The sequence below is a fragment of the Oreochromis aureus genome, linkage group 9 (assembly GCF_013358895.1).
Source record: "Oreochromis aureus strain Israel breed Guangdong linkage group 9, ZZ_aureus, whole genome shotgun sequence".
Classification (NCBI taxonomy): Eukaryota; Metazoa; Chordata; class Actinopteri; order Cichliformes; family Cichlidae; genus Oreochromis; species Oreochromis aureus.
In genome coordinates, this window is record NC_052950.1 from 21,197,855 (window position 1) to 21,222,992 (window position 25,138).

Sequence of the window (25,138 nt, forward strand, 5' to 3'; positions counted from 1 at the left end):
CATAAATACATTTCACATTTTCATATTAATAAATATTTCACACTTTAATTTTACACCAAACCCAATACTATAAAACCCAGAAACCCAAGCACAAAAGATTCACCACACTCTCTTTACCAATGGTCTCTCCCGGAACCTTTAAATGGTGTCTGAACCCCCGGGGAAACATTTGCCCAAACACCCTGAAGAGGACACAGGCAAGAAAGGTGAGTAATCATTATCTTACAACCACTTATTTGCGCCACTTTTCTTCCTAGATTTCACACACACATTTGCATTAGTTTTCCTTACTGGTAAACCTTAATCATAATCTCAATCACCATTCTTCTCTCCTGACAGACAACCACCACATTCCTTGATGAGGAGCAGCTGTGCAGGATCTGAATCAAGGCTACCAACTGATTTTAAAATTCCCAATAAATAATCCATAAATATTTAAACTTCTTGTGTGCAAATGTTTTACTGTGCAAATCCATGCTTAAAGTGCAATGCTAAATAAAGTGCTTGATAAGGTGCTTTTAATAAAGTGAAAGGTGTGCTCTAAAGTGCTATACAGATAATATAATACAAATAAATGTAGTTAGGGAGTCCTCTTCCTTACATGTACCTAGACGACATTCTCATCCTATCAAAAAGGCTTGCTGAACACCAGGTCCACGTCCATCAGATCCTCCAACGCCTCCTGCAGGACCAGCTATTTGTTAAAGGGGGGGGGGGGGAATTCCTAAAACAACAAACTGTGAGTTTCCCGTGTCCTCTGGGCTACATCATTGAGCGTGGGAACCTGAGAGCAAACCCAGAGAAGGTGCGGACGGTGGTGGAGCGGCCTGTTCCCCCCAATCGCCGGCAGTTTAAATGCTTTCTGGATTTCGCCAACTTCTACCGGAGATTTATCCAAGATTTCAGTAAGATCGCACTGCCACTCACTTCATTGACCTCACCCAAGGTCCCCTTTCAGTGGAACCAGGCTGCCCAGCAAGCCTTTTCACGGCTCAAGGAATTGTTTTCTTCGGCACCCATCCTGTGCCAACCGGACCTTTCTTGGCAGCTCATCGTGGAGGTGGATGCTTCCGACTCCGGGGGTGGGAGCAGAGCAGTTCTGTATCAGCAGGTGAGTGGCAAGCTTCATCCATGTGCTTTTTCTTCTCGTCATCTCTCCCCTGCAGAGCGCAGTTACCACATCAGGGACCGGGAGTTGCTAGCTATAAAGCTTGCCCTGGAGGAATGGAGGCATTGGTTGGAGGGGACCACCCAGCCGTTCGTGGTTTAGACTGACCACAAAAACTTGGAGTACCTTCAGTCAGCCAAATGACTCAACGACTCGAGGCCAGGTGGGCATTGTTTTTCACCCGTTTTGTCTTCTCCATCACTTACAGACCGAGGTCGCGAAATGTGAAGCCAGATGCACTCTCCCGGCTCCTCTCCACCGTAGAAGAGGAGGCGGATCCCGAACCCGTCCTCCCGGCCGCCTGCAACATCAGTGCTGTATCTTGGGAGATCGAGACCCTCATCCGGGAAGCCCAGGAGCCCGAGCTGGACCCAGGGACTGGTCCGCCGGGTCGCCTATTTGTTCAGCAGTCCTCTCCCAGGTCATCCAGTGTGCAAACACGGCCCGCTTCTCATGCCACCCTCATGGTCCACCGCACCATATCCTTTTTGCAGCACTACTTTTGGTGGCCCACTTTAACCAAGGATGGCAGGGAGTATGTGTCACCCTGCTCAACCTGTGCCAGCAACAAACTTTCTAACCAACCTGCATCCGGTCTGTTTCAACCACTGCCCACGCTAGGCTGGCCATGTTCACACCTTTCTTTGCCCTTCATCACAGGCTTGATACCATCCGCAGGTAACAGTTATTTTAACCATTGTTGATTGTTTCTCCAAGGCAGCCCATTTCATCCCAATCTCCCCACGGCCCTGGAGACGGGTCGGCTCCTCACCAAGCATGTCTTCAGACTCTGGTTTCCATCCCCAGAGTAATGGGCAGACAGAACGGGCAAACCAGGAGCTTGAGGCCGCTCTGCGCTGCGTGGCTTCCCACATCCAGACCACCTGGAGTGAGCAACTGCTTTGGATTGAGTACGCTCATAACTGCCACACCTTCTCTGCCACGGGCAGGTCCCCTTTATAGGCATCTTTGGTATACCAACCGCCCCTCCTTCCTGCTATTGAAGGTGAGCATGCTGTCCCTTCTGTGCATGTCCGCAGGTGTTGCCGCTTGGGCGTGCGATTGGAGCCACCCTGCTCCGGACTAAGGAATGAAACAAGGCGCTCACGGACGCCGCCGGTGTTTAGTTTTGATTAGTTTCAATCAAAATTGGAAATAATTAATTAAATAAATATTTATGATACATTTAATTAATTATTGCCACATTTAATTAATTATTTAATGGTGTATTTAATTCATTCATTTTGGCAGACCTGACTCTCACCATGAAATAATTTTATCTGTCAGCCTCACCCATCAAACACAGGTGGCAAGGTTAACGTCGATCGAGTCAAAATCATTGCTTTGACCTGGTGGCCATTCCTTTTAGAAAGCGTTTGTGCACACCATCAACCGGCATGTGGAAACTAACAGAACTGTACTTTGAAAAACCCTGTTTGTGTGTCACCAAATACAGTTTTAATATTTTTGTAGCCGAGAATGTAGCATTTTAATCTTCAGATATCTGGTCGGTTTGTCAAGATGGAGCCTTTTTGCCAAAGTGCTTCAATGATTTCGGAGATGTCTGCCCAGCCCAGTCTCACAGCAAAGCGTGGGATAGACCCGCTCGCCTCCCAAGCAATCGAGCTGTTATTACAGCCGACAAAGGGCAGGTCCCGGTACACAGCTGCCATAACCCCCGCTGAACACTAACTTCATTTACTGAGGTTATATTTATAGGGTTTTTATTTTCTGATGTTCGGATGTGTCATACTTGTTTCACTCGCCAATTCCGAATTCTAACTAACATTAAAAACATGTTTAAGGAGGAGAGAGAGCAAATAAATCCGATTAACATCTGATCTTTGTGTTTATGTTCAATAATCAGTGTGACCTGTGTATATACACATAAACTTTATTAAAAAAGATAACGTTGGTGTTTCCGTCATGTAGTAACTGTTAGGTTTAACTGTACAAAGCTTGTTCGACACTACGAAACACATACAGACTTCATGATGTTCGGCTAATATTTTTATTGTGAATATTAATCATGAGGGTAAACGGCCCTGTACACCACGGAGCGCGGTTAGCATATCCACGGTATCTTCAGCTCTCTGAGTTAACCCAGAGTTTCCCAGCTGGGTCACACGAAAGTGTCGGCAGCATCAAACTAATCTAATGGTCATCTACGGATCTAATTCATGGGTCATATTAATATTATTTTACAGAAAATCATTCTTATTACTGCCAACTATTCCAGAGATGTGAAAATCTAAAGCATAAAGAACACAAAAATATAGCAGTCTAACGCAACACTGTTGTAAAAGAGATGAACGCTTCAGTTTGTCGCAGATCAAAGTGGAATGAAAGTGATTGTTTGAACAGGTGTTCATGATCTGTGTTATCTGCATTTTCATCAGCGTGTAAGAGACTCAGCAGCAGATTCGAAAAACATTTATACATTTAGGTCTGTGAAGGTTCTCAGTCATCCAGGTCATCGTAGTCAAAGGAGTTTGCAAAGAAAAGCGTCTGGACTTCTTTAAGTTGCTTGAAGACGTTTCACCTCTCATCCAAGAAGCTTCTTCAGTTCTAAGGTCAAATGGCCGAGAATCCCAGATTTAAACCCAGTGGGAGTTTCCCCCCAAGGAGGGACAAAGGACCCCCTGGTGATCCTCTAATCACATGTGCCAAGGTGTGAAAGCGGGTGTGGGACCTAATCAGCCAGGGTTTTGGGTGAGCTCATTGTGAAACCTGGCCCCACCTTGTCATGTGAATTCCTGAGGTCAGATGGCCCAGGATGTGAGTGGGCATTAAGGCGTCTGGGGAGGGAACTCAAAACTGGATTATAGATGGCAGACAGTTGGTGTCGTAAACCACCGCCTCTGTTCAAAGATGGTCGCTCACAGTGGACATAGATGGCCTCTTTCACTCCTCTTTCAAACCATCTGTCCTCTCTGTCCAAAATGTGAACATTGGCATCCTTGAAAGAGTGACCTTTGTCCTTAAGATGCAGATGGACTGCTGAGTCTTGTCCTGTGGAGGTGGCTCTTCTATGTTGTGCCATGCGCTTGTGAAGTGGCTGTTTGGTCTCGCCAATGTAGAGGTCTGGGCATTCCTCGCTGCACTGTACAGCATACACCACGTTGTTAAGTCTGTGTTTTGGAGTTTTGTCTTTCGGGTGAACCAGTTTGTGTCTGAGTGTGTTGCTGGGTCTGAAGTACACTGGGATGTCGTGCTTGGAGAAAACTCTCCTGAGTTTCTCTGATACACCAGTTACATAGGGGATGACAACGTTGTTGCGTCTGTCTTTCTTATCCTCCCTCGCTGGTGTCTGATCTTCTTTTCTGTGCCTCTTTGCTGACTTTATGAACGCCCAGTTCGGATAACCGCATGTTTTCAGTGCTTCCTTTACATGTGTGTGTTCCTTCTTTTTCCCTTCAGGCTTAGAGGGAACATGTTCTGCCCGGTGGTGTAGGGTCCTAATTACTCCAAGTTTGTGTTCCAGAGGGTGATGGGAGTCAAAGAGGAGGTACTGGTCCGTGTGTGTGGGCTTCCGGTAAACTTCAATGTTGAGGTTGCCATTCTCTTCAATGTGCACAGCGCAGTCCAGGAAAGGCAAACAGTTATCCTTTGTGTCTTCCCTGGTGAACTTGATGTTTTTATCCACGGCATTAATGTGCGCAGTGAAGGATTCCACTTCTTGTGTCTTGATTTTGACCCAGGTGTCGCTCTACATATCTGTACCAGTGGCTGGGTACTCTCCCTTTAAAAGAGCCAAGAGCCTTTCTTTCCACTTCCTCCATGTAAAGGTTGGCTACAATAGGTGACACGGGGGAGCCCATGGCACAGCCATGTTTTTGTCTGTAGAAGCCTTCGTTGTATTTCAAGTATGTTGTGGTAAGGCAGAGGTCTAACAGTGTGCAAATCTGATCGGGTGTGAAGTTGGTCCTGTCTTCCAAGGAGCTGTCTTCTTGTAGTCGTTTTCTGACAGTCTCCACTGCTTCCGTGGTGGGTATGCAAGTGAAGAGAGAGACTACATCAAAGGACACCATGGTTTCATCTGGATCCAGGGTTGTCATCCCCTATGTAGCTGGTGTATCAGAGAAACTCAGGAGAGTTTTCTCCAAGCACGACATCCCAGTGTACTTCAGACCCAGCAACACACTCAGACACAAACTGGTTCACCCGAAAGACAAAACTCCAAAACACAGACTTAACAACGTGGTGTATGCTGTACAGTGCAGCGAGGAATGCCCAGACCTCTACATTGGCGAGACCAAACAGCCACTTCACAAGCGCATGGCACAACATAGAAGAGCCACCTCCACAGGACAAGACTCAGCAGTCCATCTGCATCTTAAGGACAAAGGTCACTCTTTCAAGGATGCCAATGTTCACATTTTGGACAGAGAGGACAGATGGTTTGAAAGAGGAGTGAAAGAAGCCATTTACGTCCACTGTGAGCGACCATCTTTGAACAGAGGCGGTGGTTTACGACACCAACTGTCTGCCATCTATAATCCAGTTTTGAGTTCCTCCCAGACGCCTTAATGCCCACTCACATCCTGGGCCATCTGACCTCAGGAATTCACATGACAAGGTGGGGCCAGGTTTCACAATGAGCTCACCCGAAACCCTGGCTGATTAGGTCCCACACCCGCTTTCACACCTTGGCACATGTGATTAGAGGATCACCAGGGGGTCCTTTGTCCCTCCTTGGGGGGAAACTCCCACTGGGTTTAAATCTGGGACTCTCGGCCATTTGACCTTAGAACTGAAGAAGCTTCTCGGATGAGAGGTGAAACGTCTTCAAGCAACTTAAAGAAGTCCAGACGCTTTTCTTTGCAAACTCCTTTGACAGCTTTCAGAAATGGTGACAGAGATCAGCTGAAACTGGTGCAGAAGGAGCTGAAAGCCAAGATTGCAGAGGGTAAAGAGTCCTACAGACAGAGGCTGGAAAGCAAACTGCAGGAAAACAACACCAGGGAGGTGTGGAATGGAATGCGGGCTATCACTGGCCTGAGACAAAAGAGAGGTGTTGGGATGGATGGGGACGTCGAAAGTGCTAACAACCTAAATCTACACTTCAATAGGTTCGACTGCCCTGCGTCTCCTGTCTCCACACCCACACTTCCCATCTTCTCCTTTCGCCTCCCCCCTCTCCTGCCCCCTCAGACTGTCTCACCCTGTCCCTCTCAGCAGATGACATCAAAAAAGAATTGGGCAGACTCCACTCCGGCAAAGCTGCTGGCCCTGATGGTGTCAGTCCCAGGGCCCTCAGGTGCTGTGCTTCCCAGCTGTCTGGAGTTCTACAACGGATCTTCAACCTGAGCCTGGAAATGCAGAGAGTCCCATCACTCTGGAAGACATCCTGCCTGGTTCCTGTCCCTAAAAAGATCAACCCGTCGACCCCCAGTGACTACAGGCCAGTGGCTCTGACCTCACATGTCATGAAGACGCTGGAGAGACTTATCCTGAAACATCTGCGTCTGCTGGTGGAACCTTGGCTGGACCCCCTGCAGTTTGCTTATCAACCTCGTATCGGCATGGAGGATGCCATCATCTACCTGCTGGACCAGGCTTATTCTCATCTGGACATTGTTGGGAGCACCGTGAGGGTCATGTTCTTTGACTTCTCCAGTGCTTTTAACACGATCAGACCATCACTGCTGGGGAATAAGCTCACGGAAATGCAGGTGGACGCCCCACTGGTAGCTTGGATTACGGACTATTTAACAAGTCGACCACAGCATGTCCGACTGAAGAGCTGCCGCTCAGATAACATCCTGAGCAGCACAGGGCGCCCGAGGGGACGGTCCTATCACCCTTCCTCTTCACCCTCTACACATCTGACTTCAGGTACAAGTCTCAGACATGTCATCTGCAGAAATTCTCTGATGACTCTGCCATCGTGGGCTTGTATCAGGGATGGACAGGAGGAGGAGTACAGGAGTGTGGTGGACAGCTTTGTCGAGTGGTGTGAGCTAAACCACCTACAACTTAACATCACAAAGACAAAAGAACTGATCGTGGACTTTAGGAAGCAGGCTCCTCCTCCTAACCCTGTCACCATCGGAGGGGCTGATGTGGAGATCGTTGAGGACTACCGGTACCTGGGGGTACACTTGGACTGTAAACTGGACTGGACCAAGAACACCAATGCTATCTTCAAAAAAGGGCAGAGTCGGCTTTTCCTACTGAGGCGGCTCAGGTCCTTCAATGTTGTTAGGAAAATGCTGACCATGTTCTATCACTCGGTGTTGGAGAGCGTTGTGTTCTTTGCAGCTGTGTGCTGGGGAAGTGGGGTGAAGACAGCTGATGCCAACAGGCTGAACAAACTGATTAGAAAGGCCGGTTCTGTCCTGGGTGTCAGACTTGAGAACCTGGAGGAGGTGTCTGAGAGGAGAATGCTAAAAAAGCTTCTTTCTATCATGGACAACCCCTCCCACCCCATGCACGCCCCCATGATGGACCATCAGAGCAAACGCAGCAAAAGACTCATTGCCCCGAAATGCAGAACTGACCGTCGCAGTAAATCCTTTGTGCCGGTGGCAATAAGACTGTATAACTCTTCCTCACTCTGTAGGTGATTCTCCTGAGACGATTACCAATGTTATTCTGTTCCCTCCCAGACCGAGCAATATTACCCAAGAGTACTTATTGAATATTTGTTTCCATCCCCCCATCATATGCTGCTACTCCCTTTATTCTATTGCACAATACTATGTCACTTTCTGGAATCGCCTGCACTGATAGTTAAGTTATTTATTCACCAGGATATAGTTATGTATATTACTTCGTTAGAGTTATTTGATACCATGTCTTGCACTATCCTACTACTGTATATTGCTGTACACTGTTTTTATTTTATATATTGTATATCTTATATCTTATTCATCTGTTCCTCTGTCTCCCCTGTTGCTTTGAGCATGTACAGGACAAAAGAATTTCCCTCGGGATAAATGAAGTTGTTCTTATTATTCTTATTATTCTTATTAATACAAGGCTTGATTTGTCTCTGCCTTGTATTGTAAGGAGCTTTAACTCAACTGGGACTTCGGATGGTTGGGAGGAAGTGCTCAGGGGTTTGTTTGGAGGGGGGTGTGCCCATTTTTTGGGGGAAGATGCTTCAGCATTTAGGGGGAAGTTTGGGTGTTTTCTTTTTTTTATGTTGTACTGTTCTGTACACTTATTTTGGTCTTTAGGTGCTTTTCACAGGTCAGCTTCTGTTCTATTTTAATCTTAGTTCTAACATAGTATTGCAACTAAATATTAATAACCAACAAGCAGGTCACTCGTTTAAGTTCTGTAGCTGGAATTATAAAGGTCTGAACCAGCCTATTAAAAGGAGCAAGGTTCTCCATCATTTGCAATTTTTGGGCACCCAGATTGTGTTTTTACAAGAAACACACCTAAAAACCCAGGTCAACTGTATCACTCTACATTCAAATCCAAAGCCTGTGGTGCTGCTATTTTAATACACAAATCAGTGCTATTTGTTTCCTCTAATGCAGGGGTCAATAACCCTGGGCACGCATGGCACGCGAAGGGTGAAATGATGGCACGACCATAGCTGGACTGGCCATTGGCCCACCGGGCAAATGGTGATTTTTAGTTTTTATGGCCAATGATTTTTTTATTTTTTATTTTTTTTGTAATGGTATAAACAATGAAAGGTGGTGGATTGGCCAGATGCTGGCCGATGTGTAAAAATAACTCAGTTGTTTGGTGGTGGCTATGGCGGAGCTAACAGAGGCCAGCAGGTGGATGAGGGAAAGGGGAGGCAGGAGGAGGGGACCCGAGGCGGCCACCAGTCCGAGTGTCAGGTGAACTGAACTTCAGGTAAGAAGTTATGACCTGCAGTCTATCTGGGTCAGATATAAACCAAGTTTAGGTCTAGTTTATTTTCGTTGTGCTGACTTTTTACAGTCAGTTACAATAACTCGTACTGCGTACTAGCTAGCATGACGGAGTGTCTATACGGCTGGGTGGCTGCTATGATGTTACTAATAGTAAACTTTATTTTATTCATAAGGTTAGTTAGTAGAGTTTCCACCGTCCCGTAAAAAACGGAATCGTCCCATATTCAGAGAAAATATGACGCGTTTCGTATTGAGATGACAGGGTTCATACGCCTTTTTCAGGGTCAAATTCAAGCACTTTTTAAGCACTTTCAAGGTCCCTTTTCAAGCTTTTCCAGCACATCCCCCACCCCCGCCAAAAAAAAAATAAAAAAAAAATGCATGTTTCAATTGGCATCACCTCAGTAAGACCATGTGAAAATTAAAATAAATAATCCTAGGTGAACTTAAACACCTTTGTTCCCCTTTTGTTAAGACATAGAAAAACGCACCACACAAAAATACTGCAAAAGAAAACGGTCGCCTTATATACATTGTGTATAAACTCAAAATGCACATTTCACTTAAAAATTAAGATGTGAAAATGTGAACAAATCAACTTGTTAGAGATATTCTTCTCCTGTTGAAAACCCCCCCCCAAAGAGAAATAAATAAGTCTTCTCATCAGATACTGATACTTCTTTCCTGTGTGACAAAAAATAGAAGACAGATGTTTGTTTTTTAAGTTAATTCCCAATAAAACTGTTTTATGGCTAACTACATTGCTGTCGGTATTATTGCTAAATGATCACCTTTAAAGTGTTTGTGCTAATAACATCATGTACAGTCAGACAGGCATGAAGAACAGCACTGACTGGGAGAGGCTTTGAACAGATCACATAGTTCACTTCAATTCAACATATAAGACTTTAAGAATGCACAAGCATTTGCTTAAAATCTATTTAATTTATCATCCGTGATATTACCATGTACAATTCCACTGTATTTTGTTCATCTCCCTAAAATAAACAGGCAGCCTTAAAGTATGAAATATTCATATTTAAATACACATATAAATGTGTCTACTGTCTCAGTGGCTGATAGTGCCCCACAGGCCTCAGTGTGAGCTTGAAGACATTTATAATGTTTAAGTAGTTTAATGTGTAGGTGCTGACGAGAAACACATTTTGAATGAAAGCCGGGGAACTTTGGTAGCACAGAAACAAGTGGCTATTCTTTGTGACCATGTGGATCGGTCCCTCGTATTACCATTATTTCACCCAAAGGCACAAAGTTAATACTCAAAAAAGCTGCCAACAATACACACAAATATAAACAGTATTTGGTGACAACTTTGCTTTTAGCCTTTAACCCTCTGGGGTCCAGGGTATAATTGGCCGTTTTTGACTACTTTTGATTTGGCCTCTATATTTCACCTTTAAAAAATGTTGATCTTGCCAATCTGTTATTTTCTCATTTTGACATAATGTGTCAGCACAATTTATCTAAATTCAGACAAAATTTAAAATACGAGTAGAAAGTGATATTTTTGACTGTAAATACCACAAGCATGTTTAAGGAATCATTTTCATAACTTGAAATGCAAATAGAAATTGTACATTTTTTAAAAATATGCACAAGTTTTGCAAACAACAAAGTTATATGGTACTATTTACCTAAAAATGCAGCCAAGGCTCAGACGTTTTTTTATATAACCATTTCAAACTATTTACAGAACAATCGGGTCTTCTGCATCAAATAAGAAGGCACACAAATTATTTATGCAACTCCAAAAAATAGTTTGTGTCCACTCTAAGACAGAGGAGAACAGCACAGGGATAAATCCTGCAGGGCTGACAGCAGGTGTGTCACTCAGCGTTTACACTGCAGTCTGCCTTTGGTGGCTTTTTTGCAGCAACTGTGACATTCACTAGTAGAACTGACACACAAAACAAAACAACGACTACACCAGGGGCGATTTTAGCCCATTTTTGGGGTGCTTCAGCACCCCCAAAAATACTAAAAATATAAAAAGCATACAGTACTTGGTTGAGACGTAACATTTCAACAACAAAAGTATAGATAACCCCCCCCCCATGTTTCTTTTTAGCCGAAAAACATTATACCCAGGTAACCTGCAGTGTTGAAAACTTGTTTTATGACGATGTTTGCTACCCTACAATCCGTCCTGCTCTGTAGTAAAATCAGTGACATTTGACCGTCCTGTTGCTCCCACTGAAATGTATACAGCCTATTTAAAATCTAAAACTTAAAATTGTCCGTAGCCTGCTGTTGTTACCACTGTCCTGTTTGAAATGGATACTAACTAGCTAACTGACTGAATGCCCATTAACCTTATAACTCCTGTTGTGTGGTGTGTGTGTGTGTGTGTGTGTGTGTGTGTGTGTGTGTGTGTGTGTGTGTGTGTTTGTGTACAGAGAGACAGCCAGGTTCATAATGGATATAAGGAAGTTTTTTTCAAAAAAAGGTGCAACATTCAGGTAAAAGTGTAAGATCAAATGATCCGTCAATAAAGGATAATGTTGGATCAGTGTTTCAAGATTTATATCCTTTATTAGATGTACATGTGGTTTGGTTATTTGCCTTTTGGTTGAAAGTACACTGAGAGAGGACTTTTCATTAGTGATCTTAATAGTATTTTTTTCATATTAATGTAATTTTTTCATCTAATTGAATACAATCTATTTGTGCATGATTGTCATTCCAAAGAGGGAAAGAGGGGAACGTGAGGAGAAAGTACAAGGTCAGGAAGAACCAGGTAAGAAAACAGACCAGGAATAGCGGCATGCAAAACAGAAACTGTTAAACTGACAAAGAGAAAAAAACCTGATTTTACTCATACAATCAGGAAGTTGCGTTCCAGCATAACATTATCATTGATTGGGGAGATTAAAATGATATATTTATGTGGTTCAGCCACAACTCTACTAAAACCTCAGCCAGTAATAGGTAGGCCAACTTTTGGACCGTCCAGTTGTCTGTATGACTGCCGCAGTATGTACATCACATTTGCACACTATCAGAAAGAGCCAAACAGCCCTGGTGGAGTGAGGAGCTGTAAAGAGAAGCAGAGTGCTCTGTTTATATTCTAAAAATGTTTTAAGCTAGCTTGTTTAAAAGATTCTGTACTGCAGCTTTAAATGTTTTCCAAAAGCACACATAAATTACCTTATCAGTGTTTCTCAAACTTTTTACAGTGTGTACCACCTGAGAAAATGTCAAGCTCTCCCAAGTACCACTATGAAAGCATGAAACTCATAAATCTTACAACACAAAATTAGTATTATTAAATTAGTCAAATTAGTATCTGCAGTAAAGATTTTTTCATACATTGTATACATTCTACCACAGGCAAAGTTGCCTCCATTTTTATATTTTTTTAATTAATATTTTGTAATAATTTATTCGTAATAACTTATTCTGTTTTGGAAGTATTTTTTTTATGTATCTGTATTATATTATACATACTCATTAAAAGTGAATCTCTGTCCAAAAAATGCACTCAGTTTACTTTTTACTCACTATGAGCATCATTCATTATTCTCCCCCAGTAATTAAGGTTAGGATATGTTTTTTTTTTTTTTTATTCCAATCCATTCTTCTTTTGCAGCATTTAAATAAACTTTATCAGATTTGATGATTTTGTTACAGACTTTTCAAAAAAGTGTTTTGTTTTTCTTTCACAAATGTGGGGATTAAATTGTGTTAAAATGTACAAAACAGTGATGTCATGTTTTGTGACGAGGACCCAGGCACAGAGAGACTTGGTGAATTTAAGAATCTTATGATTTAATAAAGAAATTTGCAGACTTGCACAGAGATGGTAAAATTATGATGACTGATAACGGAGACGAAGACAACAGACGACGAGGACAGGGAGGAACATGGGTTTAAATGCACCAAGGAGACAGTCATAGAGAACTCGGGACAACTGGAGACATTTAAGGATGCAGGGACTGACAGAGACAGGGAAGAAGTCTCATCGTGACGTGTAAAGTTTATTTTGCCTGGCTGGGCAGCTCTCTGGGTGCTCAGTACCCCCAAAGCTCTGATCCTAGAATCACCCCTGGACTACACTACACACTAACTACACAAGACAACCAGTGTTGGGTAAGTTACTTTAAATGAGTAACTTAGTTACATTACTAGTTACTTCTCTAAAAAAGTAACTCAGTTACTTCAAGTTACTCGTTACTTTCAGAGTAACTAGTTACTAGGGAAAGTAACTTTGGTTTTACTCAGAATTCTCTTGTTAATGTGTTGCTTCCGTAACTGGATACCCAGCAAGATTGCCAGTCTTCTAGCTTGCTTACTTGCCACACGTGCACTGTGCCACCTACCAATAGAAAGGAAAAAATAATGTGCACATTTCCACGAGAGAAATCCCACGCCTGGACCGTCGTTGACCGCCGCCATGATTCTAGCCTGCTTTTTACATCCAACACAAAAACTGCAGTCGTGGTGCTTTTGATTGTACTCAGAACTTGGAAATTCTGCCTTCTGAATAGGAAGATGTAGGTAACACCAGACTGCAGATGAGCTGCATACAGGGCTGGACTGGGACAAAAAATCGTCCCACTTTGTGCCAGAAAGAGGAAACCAGCGGATGTCGCGCTAAACAACAGCAGCACATTTAAGCATGATAAGCTGTTGTTAGAATTTATTTGATATTAATTTCTAGTATCAGTTGATGTTTGCTGGAGCCACAGCTGTAAAAGCTGCTGGTCATGATATCGGTTTGGATATCCTGGTGAGAGGAAAAACATGAAGATGAAACCAGGAGATGTCCTTACTGAATAATCACAGCTGAACAGGTGTTGGAGAAACAGGTTTACCTTTTAGGTGACATGGATGAGTTGAAGGGAAGTTATGAACTGTTTCTGAGAGACAAATAACACCAGGATCCTTTTCTAAGTAGCTGACAGCTGGTAACTGTGAAGGGGCGGATCTAGCAAAGTTTTGACAGGGGGCCAGGTAGGGCATTAACAGGGAAAGGGGGGCACAAAAAAATACTTTTCTTTCTTATTCTCATTTAAAATGTGTAGCTTTTATTAAATAATTATCTGAATCTTACAACCAAAGTTTTTAGTATGATGTAAAATGTATAGAAATCATACATATACCAACAAGACAGTGTACATCACTGTCACAACAGCATTTGTTTTCATTCAAAGGCTTTATGGCTTTTCCTATAATACCTGGTGGGCCGGTCTCTAGTCAAAATGCCCGGGCCAATTTTTTGTCCCAGTCCAGCCCTGGGCACAACACGAAGTGAATTAATCTGAGAAGGTGCATTAAAAAATAAATGGCCGGGCCAGCGGTGCACATCGCAAATTAGCTCACATAGACACAATAGTTGTGCCGCTTCTTAATGATGGTATGTTAGCTAACAACCCCAACTACCAGATTCACCTTGTAATTGGCTAAAAATAACTTAGCCTACTGGTGAGATGGACGTTGCTAGCTGGCAGTTTTTTCAAGCGATGTTGAAATTTCCACATTCCGACACTTCAAATGCTTCAGGAGCTGTCTGCTCAGCGCAGCATCAGCACCACGTAAATACATGGATACATCCATAGACTCGAGACAGAATTCACAATGTGTTTTCGGGACTTTCAGGCGTATGAACCAATGTTTTCTTTTCTGATCAAACCAGAAAGCTTTAATGAGCAGCTGGATTTGTCCTGCATTGACTGGCATTAACTGGCTGAGTTAATGCCAGTTAATGTGACATCGAAATGTAGCTGATTGAACTGAAAACCTCGACTCTGTGGGGGTCAAAGTTTGCAGAACTATGAACGCAGATGGAATCCATAGCTGTGTGTGTTCATGGAGCTTGCATTTTCACCTGCTGGACATCACTACCTGAAAAGGTTAACTGTCTTCAGAACATTGCAGCGGCCTTATTGACAGTATTTGGTTCTACACATCTGTGTGAGCAGATTTTCTCTCACATGAATAGTGTCCTCAGGTAGCCGTCTGAATGCTGGACACTTGAAGACCTGTGTCTCTGGGGCGATCGTGGCTCAAGAGTTGGGAGTTCGCCTTGTAATCGGAAGGTTGCCGGTTCGAGCCCCGGCTCGGACAGTCTCGGTCGTTGTGTCCTTGGGCAAGACACTTCACCTGTTGCCTACTGGTGGTGGTCAGAGGGCCTGGTGGCGCCAGTGTCCGGCAGCCTCGCCTCTGTCAGTGCACCCCAGGGTGGCTGTGGCCACAACGTGGCTTGCCATCACCAGTGTGTGAATGTGTGCGTGAATGGGTGAATGACTAGATATGTAAAGCGCTTTGGGGTCCTTAGGGACTAGTAAAGGCGCTATATAAATACAGGCCATTTACCATCTCTGAGTGGGAGACCAGAGATCACATTAACATGTGCATCCCTGTATTAACAAACATGCCATATTGGCCCAGTTTATTTTTCTTATCATTGTTGTGAGGAGACCATAAATAGCATTTGCATTTTCTGTTGTACAGTTCATTTACTGTTCTTGTTATGGATTAAAAAGTGTCTTTTTTTGTTGCAAAATAGCTGATAACTATTCGGTGATAGCTGCCAATGTCTGCAAACAAATATGCAAACAATTCTATAAAGTTGTTCTATATAGTGTGTAACTGTTAATATAGAGCGTTATTAAATTTATTGCTAATGCAATCATACGGCACATTGATGTCTGAGGAAATTTTAGATGTCACTCATCATCAGAAAGGTTGCCTATCCCTGTCCTAAAACAACAAACTTTAAAGCATGCAGTGTTCAGGGACCTTCTAAAACACATTTCTAAATTTTCTACAAAGCTAGAGCACACTTGAGTTTAGCTATTGTTGTAGGCTCTTGTACCCATCATTCCTACCTTGATATCCCTTTGAACAGAGGTCCCCCTGAGTGCCATATATCCTCCAGCGACTCCACGTCCCTGAACCTTTGTGTATCAGAACCCTTTCGTCATGGCGGTGACCCCAGTTTAAGTGCAGGTCCTGGTCTTTTAGGCCAAAGAGGGTATCGTTCTTACACTGCCAATGCTGGAGGTCATTGCTCTCATCACATTTCATGAGCTGCACTCTCACCCCGTCTTCTATTGCTGTAGTACCCAAACACAGCTTGAGGGACAAACTGAGGAGGTGAGACTCAGAGACCCATCGGAACTGTTGATCTTTGGCATGAGGATTACAATCATCCACTGTTATAGACGTGGCACTCTCCACCTTTATGCACTTGTTGTGCTCTTCATTGAAGATCAGGAAGCTACTTGTGTCTGGAGCAGAGCAAAAAGAAAAGTCAGCAACACATTCACTTGGCATATTTTTTTCAAATGAAGCCACAAGTGTATTAGCCAACAAAAAATGTTTCTGTGTTACATACCTATATCAGCGGTGATGCAGAGGACTTGAAAGACACAGAGGACCACAGCAAAATTCAAACAGGGCAACATTATCCTTGTGTAATTTGCAGTTACTGTTGGACGAGGCTGTAGCAGAGATTTCCCGTCATGAGCAAAGGGGTCTGGTGTTAGAGTTGATTATTTCTAGATGCAGCTTCTGTAACATGCATAAGATGAAGGAAGCTGTTTTTTCGCTGTTATTTTTCCATTGCACATTTAGAAGCCACAAGTTCCTGTTTTTATAAGGTGCAAACTGTTGACTTCAGTTTTTCTGCATGGCACATACACGTTGGTTTGTGAAAGCTCACACTCCTTATGGGGGCGACTGGAGAGATTGATAAGAAATCATGCCTTGTATGGTGTCAGGAAGCGTCAAACACACACGCGCACCCACACACACATGCTTGCCTTAACCCCAAAAGACCGGTCGGAGCGGGCACGCTCCGTTTTGTGTAACTATTTCAAAATCCCTGCAGAACGGCAACCACATAAGCTAGCGCAATAATAACAGACTCCATTTCTCAAAATCCCGTTTATCTAAAAATTTTCCTTCAATTATAGACCAATGTGACAGATGTCACACTTCCCCCTGCAACATAAGCCTTATGTTTTTCTTCTGTCCAAGTTTGAACAAATTTTGGAGTGATTTCTTTTCCGTACTTTCAGGGGTTTTTGGAATTCAGATCCGAGAAGACCCTCTAATTGTCATATTTGGAGTTCCAAAGACCCCTCTTAATATATCTCAGCAAACTGAGAACTTGGCTTTTTGTTGTTGTATTTTACTTCTTTGGAAATATCCCACGCTTCCATCTGCATCGCAATGGCTTAATAGTGTCTGGACATTTTTGAGGGTGGGGAAGATCTCACTCACAGTGAAAGGTGAGTGAGATCCCCCCCCCCCCCTTCTATTTTTTTAAATTTATTGCTTCATTTTATTTTTTTTAATTTTTGTTATTTACTTTATTTTATTTAAGTTTAAGTTACTTACTTTTTTTCTTTATTTTTCTTCATTTTTCTCAATTTTCTGTTCTTGTGTTGGTATGATGTTTTTTGTATTTTAATTTGTCTTTTGCTTAACAAGAAAAGTTAAAATGTTTGGAAAAGAAATGTTTGAGAAAATATGTCATGTAAGATGCATACAATGTATATAAGTTTGTATAATGTCTTGATAAAAAAAAAGCTAGCACAATAATTTTTTTTGCATAAGAGATCGTAGGAGTTGTACTTACATCTTATGCCATCAGTTTGTCCTAGGTTTCCTTCCACATATAGCTTTTCCAACTTCAAAGAAACAGCTTTCCCTGCATCATTTTATTCAGTGAATACAAGCACCACCCATTGTAACACCCATATGGTCACAAAAGGTTAAAACACTGGGTGTGTGTGTGTGTGTGTGTGTGTGTGTGTGTGTGTGCATGACTTCCTGCCTTACAACTGTTTAACCACATTTCCTAGTTATCCAAAGGTCCCCACACCCATATACGGCTTAACTTTAATGGTTCATGAAATGAGTCATGATATGAGGGAGGACTGTGCAATCAATCTAATTTTAATCTAATTTCAGCTTCTAATGATTACGCAAATGAAAATGATTGCACAATATTGAAAATGTATGGTCCAAGAATAGAACAAAAAGCAAAGGTTAATCAAGTGCCAATAACAGCTGCATGCCAAGAGAAAACAATGCAGTGGTTGCTAACTGGAAGTCAACTCAAACATCGTACAAAAGTGGACCATACAATGTGTCAGTGTATCCCTTCAGCTAACAAAGATGCAATGAAATAACTAACCAATTATTTTATTTGTCTAAAAAAACACAATGAGTAATGAAGGTTTCAGGGAAAGGGTCAACTTATCGAACAAAAAATATGTTTCCCCTACTCAGAGTTATTTTCTGTCAAGTCAAGTCAAGGTACAATTAATGGCACAGTTCTGGTACAGTCTTTTTTTTTTGTCTTTTTATTGTGATGCAAAGATTTGCTCATTAGCAGTCATGTAACATGGATGCGAAAGCAGACTTATCTTTAAATCAGTGAATAGTTGTGGCAAATAATTGTGATCTCAATAGTAAGCAAAATAATTGTGATTATTTTTGGGACATAACTGTGTAGCATTTACACAAACCAGAGGAAGTATTGTATGTTACATTACAGCCTGAATTTGTTTGTTATCTGGTTAATGCAAAAGATCTTAATTTTTTAAAAGTAAGGAGCAGACAATACTACGCATACTCAGAAAATGTGTACTGCAAAATAGTTCATAATACTACAAAGAAAAATAACTGAAACTGATGTAACAAAAAAGTGTTACAAAAAGAAGTTTTTCAGTGTCATTCTCTGTAATATTTTAAAAACTGGTATTTGGTATTTGAACTATTACGAAAACATTTAAACATGAAATATACCTATCAGACACATCCACCAGGTTCGCACCAGCCCCTGAGCATGCCTGCTTTGCCTCTTCAAAGGTTTTTTTCTCAGGTCTGATGTTATAACAGTATGAACCAAACCTGATTGATCCCTAAAAAAAGGAGAAAAAAAATGATGAATAAAGGCTTTTCTGTTAATTACACCTGTATTTAAGGGAGAGGACATAACTCACAAGCTTGCATCCTTCGTTGACTTCCGCTAGACTGCCTCAAATTGGTTTAGCCAAGGCCTTCTTCTTGCACATATATCCATGGGACTTCTCACACGTGTGATCTGCCCACTTACCATCCTGTATAAGAAATGTAGAGGGGTCTTAGAGTAGTAGCTTTATAACAATATTGACTGTTGTTTTGCAAGAATTTGTGCTACCTTCCTGTGAATCAGGACACAGTCCTCTTGGAAGCTGGTGAGATGAGAGGGCTCATCACTCTGCTACTGGGTGAAGGTGACATGTGAGTGATCGGACCATTCAAAGAGCATCTGGTTCTTTTGGTCATTCATGCCAATCCAGAGCACATCTGTCGGCACTGAGGTTTGAAATATAGAGAGACGGAGAGTGGTCATATATGTCTCCTTACTCTTTCAGGCTGTTTTTATAATAGAATTGTTTAATGAATATCACAAATGTATTTATTTATTTATTTAGTCTGGTTTGCAGGTGCTGCCGGGTATAGGTTGTTACAAAGCTCATACTGTACAACCTTGCTAATGCTATGCTAAGCTAATTAGCTCAAGGCTAGTTTCATATTTTCTCGAAATGTAAAATTATTTCTTTTAATTTATAGGTAGGTAGGTAATAGGTAGGCCTATTCCACGTCACGATAGAGTACTTACTTTCTGATATTTCAGTACTTCAGTAGCAGGAAATTGTTATTTGCTGTTATCTTCTTGCACACTTACTGTATCCAGACTGAGAAATAATGAAGCTCTGCTCCTCTATGTTATGTATGCTGGCCAGATCTCCTCCTTCTTTGCGGCATGCAGCTAAAGCATTACTCCACATCTCTGCAGTCCTCACCAGATAGTAGCAGTTTCCTGCATAGTGAACCCAGTGATTGGGGCAAAAGCCAGGCTGTATGGCTGTGGATAGAGACCAGAAGGGCTAAGAACAAACTCTTTGTAGGTTTGTTTTGTAAGGATTTGGACTCATAATAAATTAAGATTTACCCGATTGTAGGACAGATTGGTAGTATTTCCTTTACAACAAATGTAACCAAGTTTCTTGCTGCACACACTGCTCTTCTACTTTGAGGCCTTTGCAGCATTTAGGTTTGCACAGTTTAGCCCAGGGTTTGAGGATGGATGACCTGTGGGAAGCACGGGTTAGTTAATGCTAAATATAAAAGGGTCTACTTTAGAAGTACTCCAGATATAAAAAAAACTCACATAATTCCATGACATATACCAAGACATACTAACCTGGGGTCCAGTTTAAATATCTGAAAGGATTTCCATTGCTCCACTGCCATCCACTGTCAAAATCCAAGCTGGCAGCTCTTCCTGGCCTGACACCAAGTCAACACTTACTGTGCGTTTAACTGATACTGAACCCCTGTGACTGGGTCAGTGATCCAGTTGGAGGATGTTAGATCATGGTAAAGACACAAAGAGCTATAAATTATTACACAGCTGGAAATGATTTACATTGGGAAGTTAAATTGAACGCTCCCTGACTTTAGTATACAGTGAGGGATTCAGTGTTTTTTATTACCCTCAATGGTTTGAATATGGACTGAAGATTGGGTGCTATTAGAATTTAAAACATGTCTATTTTGATGACGTTTATTAGGGGTGCAACGATACTCGTATCGATATTGAACCGTTCGATACAGTGCTTTCGGTTCGGTACGCATATGTATCGAACAATACAAAATTTTTAATTTATTTTATCAACTTTTCTTCTGACAATGCTGTCTGTGTTAAGAGCTCATTGGATCTGTGTTCAACTTATCCGCCTAGGCTGCACTGTGGAGTGCAGGTACACTGAGCACAGTGTGCTCTTGTGGGGTGGGGGGTGGGGTGGGGGGCAAGCTAGCGAGACAGAAGCTAAGCTCGTTGCAACATAGCAACTGCCTCAACGCTACCCGAAATTGAGCCTCCACCACCCTCATTCAGATCTGGCGTTTGGAACTATTTTGGTCTTCATGTGAAGCATGACCCTGATGGTAAGCGCGTCATGGACAAAAGTAAAACAGTATGTCGGATGTGCCACACAATGCTCATTTACATTGGTGGGAACTAGTGCGTTAGCGCAGTTAGCTCGTTAACGTGTTGACGCCGTCCAGCCTCACGCACGGGGCGATCCGCGGTAACTCGTTAAGGGAGATTTACCGCGTTATGGTGTTTACGTCATTTTAACAAGATTAACGCTGACAGCACTAGTGGGAACACAATGAATATGACTGCACATTTACGCCGACATCATCCTAGTGCAAAGACAAGTGGAAGCAGACAAAAACAACAAGTACGCATGCTACAAACTTTACCCAAGTCATTTAGACAGCCGTTAGCACATGATTCTCCTTATGGGGACCTGATATGTTAAATATGCTGCTGAGAATATACCCCAGAAGAAACGTATAGTATAGCTTTTATTTTGGAAAGAGCCATTTCTCTGTGATAAACTTTCTTTTCCAAAGATGAGTGATTTCTCGATCAGATAGATTTTTTTATTATTATTATTTTCTTGTTTCAGCAACATTAAATTTAAAAACTGTACTTTTGAGTTAAAATATATATTTATACTTTTAATAAATGACAAATTAAAAAGGCATGAACATTTTTTTGTATTGAAAAAATATCGAACCGTGACACCAAAGTATCGAACCGAACCGAACCGTGAATTTTGTGTATTGTTGCACCCCTAATGTTTATATATAACAGTGATTCCCAAAGTGTGAGTTAGGTGCCCCTGGTGGGCTGTGAAGGTACTGCAGGTGGTGCTGCAGTAATAAGACAAATTCAGTATATGCAATTATATATGTACATAAATGTATTTATTTATATAAAAAGTTAATTAAAACTAGTAATAAGAGGTGGTTAGTTTGTGATATTATAGTACTTAACACTGACTGGGCAACATTAGCAATTTATAGCCAACACCCTGTGTTATTTATGCTTTTTAAATTACATTTTTAAGAAAATACATTGATCTTTCTTGCATTTTGATTAGAAGAAAGATTAAGGATTGGGTAGGCCCCAGGGGAGTCTGTGGTTTTTAAGTGGGCCACAGCAGTCTTGACTTTGGGAATAGCTGATACACAGGAACAGAAAGTATCAATAAGAATTTCAAAACTTAAAGAAAGAAAATAAAGTATGTAATTTCAGAGACATCATCTACAGCCTTAGATGGGACTCAACTCTGACTTTATAAAACAGTCTGGTAAAGGGAGATCCCTTTATTTTCCTGTTGCTTTACTGCCTCCGTTTAAGAGCAGTGCCAGGGGAAACTTAAGCCTGTGAAAAGAGGAAACACAGGAAAGTGCTGTGTTGACAGTCCATGAGAGGAAGAGGTGAGAAAGGGTCAGAAAACAGGCCTGCAGCACTGAATTCTTCATAAAAAGTGATATTTTTGTGCATGATTTGATAAAAGTAACCATGGAGGGATTTCTGTCTTCATGTTATAGATGTAAAGTGGACTGGATCATCTGTAACCATCTTTCAGGTTAAAGAGATTTTTCATTCCTTACCTCTGGCTGGACAAAATCCCCATTATCCCACTTTATCATAATCTCTCTCTGTGGCACACCACAGCTGTCCATCCGTACGACCGTCTTTAGTGCATTCGGCGTACCACTTCTTGTGGAACTTAAAAGGGAACTGACAAGCGGCTCCAAAAGCATTTCCTCCTAGTGTGAATATCTCTGCGGAGACACAAATAATGGAGACATGCAGTCATTTCACCAGCATGTGATTGATAATTATGAGAGTTTGCCTCCACGCTACTTAGAGTTCTTTTCTTAAGCTTTTAGAACTTCATTCAATTGATTTCACACAATTTACCCTCAAGTTTATTTACTGAGGGTGGGCGAGAAGGAGTACTGCTCGGTTTTCTTGGCTCTGGTAAGGTCAGTCATTTAAAGTTAGAAAATGGACTTGTGCTTGTAATGGACATGTTCCCATGATGAAAAGTGGTTTTTCCCAAAATGCTCCAGAATGTTGGATAAGTGGATGAGTTGTACAGGGAGATGGCCACAGGCAGGAATGATTTCCTGTGTCGTTCAGTGGTGCTTTTCGGTAATCTCAGTCTTTCACTGAACGTGCTCCTGTGACTGACCAGCATGTCATGGAGTGGGTGGGAGGTGTTATCCAACATTGTCTTTATCTTGGACAGCATCCGCCTCTCCGACACCACCTTGAGGGAGTCCATCTCCATCTCCACAACATTACTGGCCTTACGAATCAGTTTATCGAGTCTGTTGGCATCTGCGACCCTCAGCCTGCTCCCCCAGCATGCAACAGCATAGAGGATCGCACTGGCTACAACAGACTCATAGAAAATCCTGAGCATTTTCTGGCAGATGTTGAAGGACCTCAGTCGCCTCAAAAAATAGAGACGACTCTGGCCCTTTCTGTAAAGTGTCCAGTTTATTGTCAATGTGTACTCCAAGGTATTTATAGTCCTCCACAATGTCAACATTGACCCCCTGGATTGAAACAGGGGTCAAGTGTTTCCTGGTCTTCCTGAAGTCCACGATCAATTCCTTGGTCTTTGCCACGTTGAGCTGCAGATGATTCTGCTCACACAAAGGAGTCGACCACAGTCCGGTACTCTGTCTCATCATCCCTGCTGATACATCCAACCACCGCGGAGTCATCAGAAAACTTCTGAAGATGGCAGGTCTCTGTGCAGTGGCTGAAGTCTGTGGTGTAGAGGGTGAAGAGGAAGGGGGAGAGGACAGTCCCTTGTGGTGCCCCTGTGTTGCTGATTACCTTGTCAGACACACCCTACAAGACGTACATATTGTGGTCTTCCTGTCAGGTAATCAACAATCCAGGACACCAGAGAAGCATCCACCTGCATCGCTGTTAACTTATCACCCAGGATGGTCGGCCTGATGGTGTTGAAAGCACTGGAAAAGTCAAAAAACATGACCCTCACAGTGCTCGCCGGCTGGTCCAGATGGGTGTAGACACGATTTAGCAGGTAGATGATGGCGTCCTCTGTTCCGAGACGAGGCTGATAAGCAAATTGAAGGGGATCCAGATGTGGTCTGACAATGGGTCGCAGCTGGTCCAGGATGAGCCTTTCCAGGGTCTTCATTATGTGGGAGGTCAGTGCCACGGGCCTGTAATCCTGGGGGCCACTGGGACTTGGCGTCTTTGGAATAGGGACGAGGCATGACGTCTTCCACATCACTGGTACCCTCTGCAGACTCAGACTCAGCATAAACAGTTTATGAAAGACTCCACACAGCTGGGGGGCACAGGCCTTGAGGACGCGAGGACTCACTCCGTCTGGTCCAGCAGACTTGCCTGAGTGAAGTTTCCTCATTTGCATCTCAACCTGGTATTGAGTGAAGGTGATGGGTGGGGGAGGGGTATCAGGAATCTCACAGGAGGCAACAGCGCCATGTGAAGAGAGAGGCTGGCACAGTGGTGTGGCTCTGGACTCCAGGCTGACTACAGGTGAGGTTGTGGGGGTGTGAGCAGACACTGTGGTGTCGAATCTATTGAAAAACAGATTCAACTCGTTAGCTCTATTCTCACCTCCCTCAGCTCCCCTGCTGTTGGTTGGCCTGAATCCAGTGATGGTCTTCATGCCCCTCCATACCTCTCTCATGCTGTTCTGCTGGAGTTTCCACTCCAGCTTCCTCCTGTAATTGTCCTTAGCCTCTCTGATCTTGTCCTTTAGTAACACCTGGACCTTCCTCACCTGCTCTTTATTGCCCCCTCTGAAAGCCCTCTTCTTCTCGTTGAGGAGGGCTTTTTTTTTTTTTTTAACCTGTCCCGTTTGGCTCTTTTGCCATCAGAATTATTGTCTAAAGGCGAAGAAAGATGCCCAACGGATTTACTTTACCAAATGGACCATCCCAGCCTTGCCGTAATGGTCTATTTGATTCACCTTTTATTGTTTATTTTTTAATTTCACTTGCTAGACACAGAACAGACTTGAATGAGGAAAAGAAAAGGGAGAAAGAAAGAGGGAAAAAAAGAAAAAAAAACAGCGGAGAAGAGGGACGGGGATAAAGGGCAAAAAACAAGAACCAACAAAATAAGCAGACAAAAAATACATATATCGATCACCTGGATCACCTGTTGAGAAAGAAAAAAGAAAACAAGCAGAAGAAAACAAGAGCAATAGAATAAACAACATCATGA

The 25,138-nt window shown here is 42.5% G+C and overlaps 1 protein-coding gene across 1 annotated transcript in view; it reads right to left on the minus strand.

The window, feature by feature from the left end:
* The window catches only part of LOC120441801 (macrophage mannose receptor 1-like), a 38,659-nt gene extending 20,977 nt beyond the window's left edge, over positions 1-17,682 (minus strand). The window contains exons 1-3 of the mRNA XM_039617214.1: positions 17,618-17,682; positions 16,370-16,545; positions 15,861-16,262 (exon numbers count right to left, since the gene is read on the minus strand). Coding sequence (XP_039473148.1) covers positions 15,861-16,262; positions 16,370-16,439 — 472 coding nt within the window. The 5' untranslated portion in view covers positions 16,440-16,545; positions 17,618-17,682. The remainder of the gene's footprint in view (positions 1-15,860; positions 16,263-16,369; positions 16,546-17,617) is intronic.
* Between the last annotated feature and the right edge of the window lie 7,456 nt (positions 17,683-25,138).